Here is a 12,592-nt window from a genome sequence, read left to right as displayed (position 1 = left end):
TGTTCCTTAATACAGTCTAATATTCCTATGTGAAACTGAGTCACCTGCTCTGGTGAAAGCACTTTTTTGTTAGAATTAGGATGTGCTCTTACGCCACTTGGTAAAAAAAAAAAAATTACATTTGATGTGGTGTGCTTGCGTTATTTTTCCCAACTCATCACTTTCAAAGTCAGATGACAGTCATAAAAGGAAGAGAAAGCAGCTGGACAATCATCTTGTTCTCTGTGGTCAGTGATCAAAAGCACAATAGATCATGGGTGTCCAAAAAATAAAATTAAAAAATGCCTAATCAGGGTCAAATCACAGGATACTACTCAGATGAATAAAACTAGATGTAAAAATCACATGAAAACCAATGTTGGCTCAAAAACACATCCACATGCAGTACAGAGATAATATAGAAAAAAAAAAGATAATTTACACAGTCTGTGTATTTATTGCAGACTTTCTTAAACAGATAAATAACAAAGGGTTATTTGAGCTTGAAAAAATCTCACTGGTCCCAGTTAACTGTGTTTTGACCAAATGTAATCATCTTTTCCTGATACCAGCACAGCACCAAGGTTTCCTGGGCCCAGTACTCTTTCTCTGGAAATTATATCACAGTTTTCAGTTCAGTTTTTATTTGACCACCATGTACATCTCCATTAAAGGTTTTGCGATGCTTGCTTACAAATGCATTACAGTTATATTACATTTCATTTTCATTTAGATTGCAGCTGTTCTACTTTTTATTCCTGTAGCACCTTGGCAGTACTACCTTTATATATAAGGATGATAATTTGGGTGTTTTACTATACTACACAACGCAAAGACAAATACCTCAAAACTCACAAGTCACCTTTATGTCACATTGTAATACCATGATATAATAAAGGTATATCAAAATCAAAATATACAAATATCGAAGTCAGTTTCAGTTACAATAAATAGAATATCTTCTAAGTAAAAAAAAAAAATGCGTCCAAATAAATATTTAAACTGCAGGGTTTTCATTCTGATTAAGTTCCAAAAAAAAAACAAAAAAAAACTAACACAGCACCACCCAGCGGTTCTTCCACATTTTCATTAATAAAATAAAATAAATAAATAAATAAATGCATATATTAACATTAAAATAAAAATATTTATATATCATTTTTCATGGATTCTAATTCAGATGGTTGACTTTATCTGTAAGAAGTCAGGACTGGTTAAACTAACGGAAGAGCTCGACGTACTCGGTGACGGTTATATCACATGCTTTGAGTTCATGTGATCAGTTCACGTGCTTTCGGGAGTAAATAAAAGCTGAAAGGGGCCGTTTTTAACGCCCGACTACTCTTTTGTACTCACGCTAGCCGGCTGAGGTTGGGGACCTGGAGCTGTGGAGCTGATCAAATTCATCAACAGTTGAAAAACAAGCTACCGGTAAGTATTTGTTGTTATTTATTGTTTTCTTCAGATTTTAGCCGCTACATTATTTACACGGAGAGCTGACTGCTAGCTAAATCGGTCACATAAACTCAGAGAAAACAGGTTTTAAAAAAAGGCCAAGTATAGCTCATATTTTCATCACTAGCCATCACCAATAACATGCTAAAACCAGTTAGCTTATTTGATTGCATGGTTTGAATGTTGTTTTTGACTAGGTGATCCGTTTTAGCTTCACGGTCAGATGTTTTGAAACGGATGAAGCCATTTCCCCCCCAAAGAAACACACATGACTTATTCTTATCATTCGTTATTGATTATTCTGTGCGTTTTGGTATAGGCAAGCAGTATTTCAATAACATAAAAAGGGATTTTGGGGGGGTTAAAAGATTGTGTCATATAATCCTGAATTCAGTGTGGGGAAATGGAAAGTGAAACTGTTTCATAAGAGCGTCCTTTGAGCCATCCTTCTTTCAAAAAAGAGGGAAAAAATGGAAACAAATGAGATACTGAAGCTTTGTTTAGTTAGTTGTGAACATGTGAGCTGCAGACAGAGGCTCCCAGGTGGAGGGGTTAACCAGAGAGAAGTGAAATTATTCTAAGGACTATAGCGGTGTATTGTTCAGAACAAAGAAAGGTTTACTTCAACTGTCACGTACCTCAAACACCTCAGCGTTATAGGAAGGAATAAGGAAGTGATCAAGAGTAAAGTATGTAGTCTGAAATGTTTGTTACCACACCTTGTGGGCATAAAACTGTGTGACAATTTAAAGGAAAAACCCACAACGTTCGCTCCCCCACTAGTGTGTAGATCTGGTGGCTCAGTTATCGACAGGGAAAAACTACACAAACTAGTTGTAATTGAACACCTTTATACTATGATGAAACGTTATCATATAATTTCCTTCCAGGAAAGCAATGCCCCTGTCAGATTGTTTGAATATGAAAAACATGAGTCATATGCTTTGACCTCCAGTAAAATCTCGCTATGTCAACAGCCGTGGCAAGTTTTGGACCTGCACACTTTAAACAGGAGGAAATGAAAGACTATCTTTTGAAAGGGTGTCAAGGTGCACTAACTATTCCAGCAGCTTGGTAAAAGGACCTTAAGAAGGCCATAATTTTTTTTTGTTTGTTTTTTTAAGTTTAAGTAGACAAGAGGGAGCATAAATAGTTTCAAATGATTGAATTGCCTTCAGAGGTTGGTTCTTATCTAAAAGGAAGATAAGAAACTGAAGAAGTCACTTGGATGAGTGACGAAACGTTTCTCCCAGAAAACGCTACGTCCAGATGAACAGAATCAACTTTTGGAGATAAGAAACTGAAGAAAAGATTTAGAAACTAAAGTTCTCCTTTCTCCTGTATGTCTTTCGATGGCTTTGGCTTTGACTCATCAGGTTTTTTTTTTTGTCTTTCGCTTAAACCACAGAGGGGAACATTTATGGCCTCTTGGCCTTTAACAATGTGTTAATATCAACGCTAAACTGTCATCAAACTTAATGTGGAGGGTTTTCTTTGCATGAACAGAACTGTGCCTAAACAAAGGTCGCACTATGACTCAGCAGCTTAACTCATCTGTGGCATGAGTGCATTCAAAGGTACTGACTTGGTACTTGGAAAAGACAGCTCAGCGGGTTTCTCATCCACTTCCTCAAAAAAAAATCTTTTGGTAGAAAGAAACCACTTCTCTAGAGAATTAACCAAAAAACCCTTTGGTGTCTTTCAAACATGTTCTACCATTCAAATTTGTCTTGTCCTTAATAAGATTTGTGTGTGTGTGTGTGTGTGTGTGTATGTGTGCTGTACTTAGTTTGCACACAGGGAATGGTTTCTTTAGCATAACAGTTATTGTTTTTATAGCACATGCACGAGAATTCAAAATAATCCAAAAACTGGAGGACACTCACAAATCCCTCTGCACATGACCTGTAAACATGCTGTCCTTGATTGAGCAGCAAGGCAGTGCTTTGGTGTGATCTCAGAGCGAATGTGTCATTCTGCTACGGGAAACAGCCTGTTCTTACTTCCTTTTTAATATACTTTTTTTTCGTAATCCATCATGTGATCGAAACCAGCTTCACAGAAATTCACATGTTCTGTTTCTCAAGCAGGCTTGTGGTTTTGTTTTTGTTTTTAAAACAGGACCTGTCTGAGCAGGTGTGGGGATTTCACGTATTCAACAACATAACTGATTTCTGTTTTCAATGGAATGTTTACTCTAGCTTACTGTGCCAGTAAGCCAGAGTAAACATGGCTTACTGTGCCAAAATGGCTGGATGCATTCATGTACAAACCTTTGTTCTTTACTTTTGCTTGTAAAATAATTTTGGGGCACAGTCTCATCAGATTAAATAGTTTGTAGTTAGATCATCTGATCCCAGAAGAAGCAGAGTGTCTGCACCGGTATTGATTTCTCTGGACTTCCTGCTATTACCGAGCACTCTCCACACCTCTTTTTAGTAGGCTACGTTATCTGTCTGTAATGGAACTAATTTCGGCTCACACCATTGCATTTTACTTTCTATAATATGGCCTGTATTCTTCACACACTGGAGCCATTTAGAGTTTCCTGTATCGTTGGTCCTGTCGTCTGTGCCATATGAACTGAAACCCAGAATCTTTAACAGTGGGGGGAGTGCAAAGGAATTTTTTTTTTTCCTTTACTGTGTGGCTGCTTATCAAAATCGACTAAAATCATTGGAGCATTTGCTGAGGCAGCATCTTTAACTACTGAAGGGGACTTTGACACATGACTGACTCTAAGAGGTCTGTCTCCGCTCTCTCTGCATCATTTTTTCCCACTCGTAGCTTCAAGCAGTGTGATGGTGTTCAATCAGCTGTGACCTTTTAAGTGGTGATGTAGTTTCAGGAGTCTATCTTAAAGGGTGACTATCATACTGTGTGCAGCTGCAGCAGTGTATTGACTACAAATGTGAAATTCCAGCAGAGCTGGAGAACAGCTGAGGATTTTACTACTCTACTCTACTTCCTGTTTTTGAACTCTAGCTAGACTTGTGAATGTTAATAATTTCAAGGTAAAGCACATCTTTATGTTGAGATGTTGTAGTCTCTTCACTGGTCAGGAAAATCAAAAGGCTCATTTAGCCAGTTACTGAAATGAAGTCTGTGTTTATGACATGATGCAGTAACAGAATAAATTACCACAGCTAAACCAAACTTATTAACTTGTCTTTCAGGCAAGATGTGGCATGCAGCCTTCCTCCTGTTGGCTGCCAGCTTGTCAGTGAGCCTGGCCAGACCTCACCTCCATCCACTGTCTAATGAGATGGTCAACCACATCAATAAATTGAATACTACCTGGAAGGTGAGTGAATTATTTGTTTTTCAATTTATGACAGACCTCTGAGAGTAAAAGTGTTTGACTAAATTTCCTCCCTGTCTTGCAGGCTGGCCACAACTTCCATAACGTCGATTATAGTTATGTGCGCAAGCTGTGTGGTACAATGCTGAAGGGACCCAAACTGCCAGTCATGTGAGTCTTAGTCATATGTTCTGTGGTTGCGAAACAAGTCCTCTAACGATCCCTGACATCGGAATATTTCAACCTACACTGATCACAGGATAGTTGACTGTACTTTCACATTATTCTCTGTGTCACTGGAAACTTACTAATAGGGCTACATGATTATGGCTAAAATGATAATCACTTATTTTGAGTAATGAAATCAAAATTATTTGCTTTAATTTTTACATTGTGCTACATTCTTGTTAAATAAAACTACTTTAATAAAATAAAATTAAATAACATGCTTATTCACCTGAGAGCATCTCTTGGAAGCTAAATATAAAGTCTTTCACTTCATTCACCGTAGCTGCATAATTAAAGTGAATATAAATCATAGTACTCGACAGCTGTGGGTCCCTTTCCCCTGGAATGTTTTTCATACAGCGTGGGTATTTCCACTGCTTAAGGCAGTAATCTTTTGTTTAGTAAGGTAACTGTTTTCTTGAAGCCTTCAGTACTCACTCTGTTTATTGGACAAGTCTGTGGTGATTTCAGTATGCCTTTGTGAGCCGGAGGAATAGGCTTGTTGTTATGGATGTCTGTAGGATGCAGGTCGATTCACATTAGCAGCTACATACAAGTCTTCCTGCAGTCATTATGCTGCATTTTCTGATGTGTTTTCAGGGAGTTGAATAAGTTGAGTTGTGCTGCTTTGTGATGCAGATACAACTCTATGGCACTCGCTGCATACGAGTTCCTCTACTTAGGATCGCCCGTGCCAAATCCAAAATGTTTCCAAACATTGTATGATCTGCTTTCAGGGCTGAGTTCTGGAAGGCATCTGACTTTTCTTGCATTTATATTTTATTGTGGTGTTGCTCGTCCAGAGTAGTACAGTCAACTTTAACCTCTGCAGTGCAGGGAACGGCTGTGATTGGCTCATGTAGGCACGTATTTAAGCGGTGCTTTAGGGTGTGTTTAATTTGCTTTTGGTTGGATTGATGGAGCATGCATATTCAGTTTTGCACAATCATTAATTGTGCAGCCCTACTTTACTAAAACAATAGTAAGTAAAACTTCTTTTTGTTTTCCTCTGCAGGGTTCAGTATGCTGGAGATTTGAAGCTGCCAAAAGATTTTGATGCTAGACAGCAGTGGCCCAACTGTCCCACTCTGAAAGAGATCAGAGACCAGGGCTCCTGTGGATCCTGCTGGGTGAGAAGCTGCTCAATGTCACCACATGTAGCTAGACTCTTCAAGAGCTCTGTAATCTGAAATTGCATAAGAAACTTTAAAAAAAACCTCATTGAGGAAGAGAATGGAGCTCAGCTCTTAGGACAAGAATGAAACCTTTGCTCTTCAAATTTTGCGATGATCTGTTTCCCTGCTTCATGTCTTTGTTGTTGTGGTTCCAGGCGTTTGGTGCTGCAGAGGCCATCTCTGATCGTGTATGTATTCACAGCAATGGGAAGGTCAATGTGGAGATCTCCTCAGAGGATCTGCTGACCTGCTGTGACAGCTGTGGCATGGGGTGAGCAATTCTTACCATCAGATAACTGAAATCACTAAAATATTAAAGCTCAAGATATTAAGATTATAATTATTTACCAGGATCACTGAACTTTGATAATTAAATATAATGAACCAAACTATGACATAAAAACCTTAATCTGGGGAAAAGAGCAGCAGATATAGATGATACAATTGGTATTAAGAGGGGGAAAGAAAGTTTGGTGCTTTCCTTAAATAAGTTCATTTTTAGTAAGTAATGTTTTGTTTTTGTGTGTGTATTTTTTAGATGTAATGGTGGCTACCCTTCAGCTGCCTGGGACTTCTGGTCAAGTGAAGGTCTGGTCTCTGGAGGTCTCTATGATTCCCACATTGGTGAGTGTGTTTCTGATAGATTGATGCAGTTATGCGCATGTTGGGTGTGATTACAGTAGAGACACTATATCCTTGTGTCTGCAGGCTGCAGGCCCTACACCATCCCCCCCTGTGAGCACCATGTGAATGGCAGCAGACCTCCCTGTAGTGGGGAGGGTGGTGACACACCAGAGTGTGTCCGCCAGTGTGAGTCTGGATACACACCAAGCTATACACAGGACAAGCACTATGGTAAGAGCAGCAGAAAGAAATGTATATTTATCATAAATAAGGTTTGTAATATTGTCACAGTCTGCATAATTATGAGTAGTAACTGCAACGTAACAACAAATTGTTATTGAATTATAACAAATAGATATTATATGAAATCTGAAGGAACTCCTTACCCTGATATTCAAATAGCCATTGTGCAGATGAACTTTGATTTTCTGATTGTTCACATATCTTGACTCTGTGTGTTGCAGGTAAAACATCTTACAGCGTGCCATCAGACGAACAGCAGATTCAGTATGAGATCTACAAGAACGGCCCTGTAGAGGGAGCGTTTACAGTCTATGATGACTTTGTTCTGTACAAGACTGGTAAGAACACATGAACTCATCACACATGTAATGGTCACCCTGCCTGCCATTTCACAAATTCAGCACAACATTGATTTGAACTGAAGCTCTTCCTTGTTTAGCTCTTGCAGAGGTGTGTGTGAAAAGTTAACAGGCTTTTGTAACCCAGAGTAAAATCTGTTTCCTGCACTTATTCCTGCCATTGAATGCATCGCAGGTACATGACTCCAACCACATGACTTTGCTCAGCCAATCGGACGGCATGTGGGTCATAGTAAGCCTGTCCCGGCTTCCTCCTGTCAGATGCGTGGAGGCAAGCCAGGTGACAGAGCTGTTGCAGATGCTGGTTACTGTGAGCCAGAGCCATAGTGTTGTTGTGCACTGAACAGAACGGAATTGGCCAGGTGAACCCTTTTCGGGTATGAAAAAGGATGGCGAGCCAATGAGCGGCTAGGAGCAGGACTCATTCCGCAATCGAAGCTTCCACTGGTTGGGTAGGAAGCTATCAAAGACGACGCTCTGTCCCCATTTTCCAAATACAGTGGGGCAAAAAAGTATTTAGTCAGCCACCGATTGTGCAAGTTCCCCCACTTAAAATGATGACAGAGGTCAGTAATTTGCACCAGAGGTACACTTCAACTGTGAGAGACAGAATGTGAAAAAAAAATCCATGAATTCACATGGTAGGATTTGTAAAGAATTTATTCGTAAATCAGGGTGGAAAATAAGTATTTGGTCACCTCAAACAAGGAAAATCCCTGGCTCTCACAGACCTGTAACGTCTTCTGTAAGAAGCTTTTCTGTCCCCCACTCGTTACCTATATGAATGGCACCTGTTTGACCTCATCATCTGTATAAAAGACACCTGTCCACAGCCTCAACCAGTCAGACTCCAAACTCCGCCATGGCCAAGACCAAAGAGCTTTCGAAGGACACCAGGAAAAGAATTGTAGACCTGCACCAGACTGGGAAGAGTGAATCTACAATAGGCAAGCAGCTTGGTGTGAAAAAATCAACTGTGGGAGCAATCATCAGAAAATGGAAGACATACAAGACCACTGATAATCTCCCTCGATCTGGGGCTCCACGCAAGATCTCATCCCGTGGGGTCAAAATGATCATGAGAACGGTGAGCAAAGATCCCAGAACCACACGGGGGGACCTGGTGAATGACCTGCAGAGAGCTGGGACCAAAGTAACAAAGGTCACCATCAGTAACACACTACAACGGCAGGGAATCAAATCCCGCAGTACCAGACGTGTTCCGCTGCTGAAGCCAGTGCATGTCCAGGCCCGTCTGAAGTTTGCCAGAGAGCACATGGATGATACAGCAGAGGATTGGGAGAATGTCATGTGGTCAGATGAAACCAAAGTAGAACTTTTTGGTATAAACTCAACTCGTCGTGTTTGGAGGAAGAAGAATACTGAGTTGCATCCCAAGAACACCATACCTACTGTGAAGCATGGGGGTGGAAACATCATGCTATGGGGCTGTTTTTCTGCCAAGGGGACAGGACGACTGATCCGTGTTAAGGACAGAATGAATGGGGCCAAGTATGGTGACATTTTGAGCCAAAACCTCCTTCCATCAGTGAGAACTTTGAAGATGAAACGAGGCTGGGTCTTCCAACATGACAATGATCCAAAACACACCGCCCGGGCAACAAAGGAGTGGCTCCGTAAGAAGCATTTGAAAGTCCTGGAGTGGCCTAGCCAGTCTCCAGACCTCAACCCCATAGAAAATCTGTGGCGGGAGTTGAAAGTCCGTGTTGCTCGGCGACAGCCCCAAAACATCACTGCTCTTGAGAAGATCTGCATGGAGGAATGGGCCAAAATACCAGCTACTGTGTGTGCAAACCTGGTAAAGACCTATAGTAAACGTTTGACCTCTGTTATTGCCAACAAAGGTTATGTTACAAAGTATTGAGTTGTATTTTTGTTATTGACCAAATACTTATTTTCCACCCTGATTTACGAATAAATTCTTTACAAATCCTACCATGTGAATTCATGGATTTTTTTTTCACATTCTGTCTCTCACAGTTGAAGTGTACCTCTGGTGCAAATTACTGACCTCTGTCATCATTTTAAGTGGGGGAACTTGCACAATCGGTGGCTGACTAAATACTTTTTTGCCCCACTGTATACTGATTTTCACACTCATACACACCATTCCCCCGTTTATGGACAATAGCGCTTGGACATCTCTCATGGACATTCAGATAAAACTCATGGACTTCAGTGTGGATCAGTGTTTTTTATGTCAACATGTGTTGTTTATGGGGAACTGTTTTCTATATTGCTTGGTATAAGCCGGAAGAATTTGCTTAGTTGTTTTGTGCACCCTCACTGGGTTTTTGGTTGAATTGAATAGCTGCAGCAGGAGTGATTATTTAAGTTTTCCTTTTCTTTTCTTATTTTTCTTTGGGGTTCGGTTAAATACATGGTACCTGCAAAAGCATTTTGTGTTGTGTGTGTTTATTAATTACTGCCATCAGCTCCTGTAGCATTCCTAAATCTTCTGATTAATAATAACCATAATACTTCACTCAATACCTAGCCTGTATTGATTCATTGGCACTTCATCAGTGTTACACTTTCATGCTGGAAATCTCCAACTGCAGTTGGATGCAGTTTGATATTCTAGTATTTAAGGTGCCTTGAATGTGACTTAGTATGAATAGAGACACTATTAGAATACACACCCAGTCTCTTCACTATATTGTACTAAAAAAAAAACTTTAGGTGAGCTCTAATGGATTTGTTCTGTCTTATCCAGGTGTTTATCAACATGTGTCTGGTTCTGCTGTCGGTGGTCACGCCATCAAGATCCTGGGCTGGGGAGAGGAAAATGGCACTCCCTACTGGCTCTGTGCCAACTCCTGGAACACTGATTGGGGTGATAATGGTGAGCAGAGGCAGTTTAATACTGTTAACACACGTAGTCACCATGCTATGTGAGGGGAGTCACTACTGAAAAATACTACAGTATAATCCTCTAAAACGGAATGGGGAGTCTTATAACTGAATCAGCATTTTGTTCAGCATCACAAGGACTTGATCATCATTAAGACATATGTATTATTTTTAATTATACATTATTTATATCAGGAGCATCCACTTCTTTATTTCACTTTATTTTACATGTAAAACAGACTGACTTCATGACACACCAAAGCTGAAACCCTGTTCGCTGCTTTTTTTTTTTTTTTTTTTTTAAATGCTCTGAAAGGAGGTCTTTATGTCTTTAACTTTCGTTAACATCTTTTACAAATGTTTTCTTGACATTGTTCTAGCTCATTTACACAACTCTACCAGTGAATGAGAAATTCTTCTCTTACTGTAAATTATAGTAATACTCCCTCACTCAAAATGGGCAAATGCTGTATGGTGGTGTTTATAGATGTTCACGTGTTTTCTTCAGTTTAGCAAATTGAAGTAAATTCTGTTTTTCTGATTTTTAGGATACTTTAAATTCCTGCGTGGTTCAGATCACTGTGGTATTGAATCTGAGATTGTGGCAGGGATTCCCAAATAAAAGCTAAGGTAAGATGGTAAACAGATATGGATTTTATGTGTGGGAGTTTTTTAAATTATCATTATGATTATTATTATTTTTAAGTATGGATTTAAAAGAGTATTCTAAATGTACTTCTGACTTTTTCTTACATGCATAATTCAGAAATGGATTCAGATTTTCTTCTGCTGTCAGTTACATGTAGATCCGCATTAACTCAATGCAAGTTCAGCAGGCTGGTGTGCCAACTTTAAGAGTCATCCTTGCTTTAATTTCCCATTTTTCTCCTTTTGTACCTGCAGGTTTTCAGCTGTAGCATCATTACACTATCACTAGAGGGCGATGCACTCCACTGACCTGAAGACACAGCTGACAAAATTAACTGCTTTTAGTCCTTTTTAGCTAAAGCTCGCTGATCACTTTGCACACCGGCTTTAAAAACTAAAGCGAGGTGAATTTGCAAATGGGGTGTGACAGAAATGTGATGAACCTGAGGAAAAAGTGCTGGAGTTGATGTTTTCACCTCTTAGACAGACAGGAGAAATTTTATTTTAGACAGGCATTAGCATTTGGTTGCTTCAAAACAGGCTATTACTGTTGTAGAAGTGATTAAATTTATTTTGGCAGCATGGATTGTTTTAGAACAGCGCAATGTCATTTTGACGACTGTGTCTAATTTGTAATGATCACAGCTTTTATATTGAATTTATAATTTCTCAGTGCTACTCCATAATGTCAGGATGGACTGTCACAGGTGCCAGTTAGTGTTTTTAAACTTGGTTGGAAATTAAATGCAGTGTTGGCTGCCTGTTATAACTATAATATTGGCGCATAACTGTCATGTTTTGAAATAAAAATCTTGATTTCCACGTGTGTGTGTGTGGTAGCTATTACAAAATCTTTTTTCCTGGATTAAGCAGATAATAGGAGAAACTGGAGCTATCACAAACATGAAGTTTTGATGTTGTTAATTCTCAAGTGATTACACATGAAAATATGATGCATACCTTTCCCCCAGTAACTCTTAAATGATTTATTTTTTTAATGCAATTATGACTCCCTGCATCTCTGTTTTGGTTGTAATTTATATGCCAGAAAAAGCAACATCCAATTGATTAAAAATACAAAATTTGACAATCACATTTTCTGTCCCACCAATGAATTTGAAGCAAAATGCAAAAATATTTGTGTAAAATACACACTTCTGGGATAAAATGTAAACCTAGTTGTTAAAGTTATTCCAAACCATTTAAAATACAAAACGGCTCTTGTTAACCAAACTGCCTGACAAGCATATCAAGTAGGTAATAAAGGTGCTTCTTTCATATTTGTTCTGTTTACACATCTCTTTTAATTGTTAAATCACTTCTTTTAACATTTACATATATAAGATCACTGCACTGCAATTTGTCTCAGCATACATGAAATGCTCTTACCAAAACTTATTTTCAAAAAGGGTGGCATGGCAAAAGTGTGTTTTGTTTTTGTTTTTTTTTTTTGTTTTTTTGTGTGTGTGTGTGTGTGTGTGTGTGTGGATTGAGTGTCACTAACCAACACAGCCCTGTTACTAACTTTACCAAAAGAATATGGATTCATTTCAATGTTTCCTTATGTGTATACATAAAACTATATTTAGCCTTCATTTTCAGTCCATTACTTTCCCCAACTTGGATCATTTTCTGAGGAAAAAAAACAACACTAGTACCAATTTGCAATCCTGTTGACATGCATATGAAACAAATATTGCATATAT

At 39.0% G+C, this 12,592-nt stretch overlaps 1 protein-coding gene across 1 annotated transcript; it reads left to right on the top strand.

The window, feature by feature from the left end:
• The first annotated feature begins 1,250 nt into the window (after positions 1-1,250).
• ctsba (cathepsin Ba) lies at positions 1,251-11,708 on the top strand. Its single transcript, XM_085156147.1, has 11 exons — positions 1,251-1,410; positions 4,611-4,738; positions 4,821-4,906; positions 5,979-6,093; positions 6,294-6,409; positions 6,677-6,762; positions 6,847-6,993; positions 7,227-7,343; positions 10,102-10,230; positions 10,787-10,868; positions 11,142-11,708. Exons 2-10 carry the CDS (start codon positions 4,616-4,618, stop codon positions 10,858-10,860), a joined length of 993 nt encoding a protein of 330 aa, XP_085012273.1. The 5' UTR covers positions 1,251-1,410; positions 4,611-4,615; the 3' UTR covers positions 10,861-10,868; positions 11,142-11,708.
• Positions 11,709-12,592: the final 884 nt, after the last annotated feature.

Source organism: Neolamprologus multifasciatus, chromosome 1, assembly GCF_963576455.1.
Source record: "Neolamprologus multifasciatus chromosome 1, fNeoMul1.2, whole genome shotgun sequence".
NCBI lineage: Eukaryota > Metazoa > Chordata > Actinopteri > Cichliformes > Cichlidae > Neolamprologus > Neolamprologus multifasciatus.
Note: the sequence above shows the minus strand (reverse complement) of the source record. Positions and strands in the feature narration are given on the sequence as shown.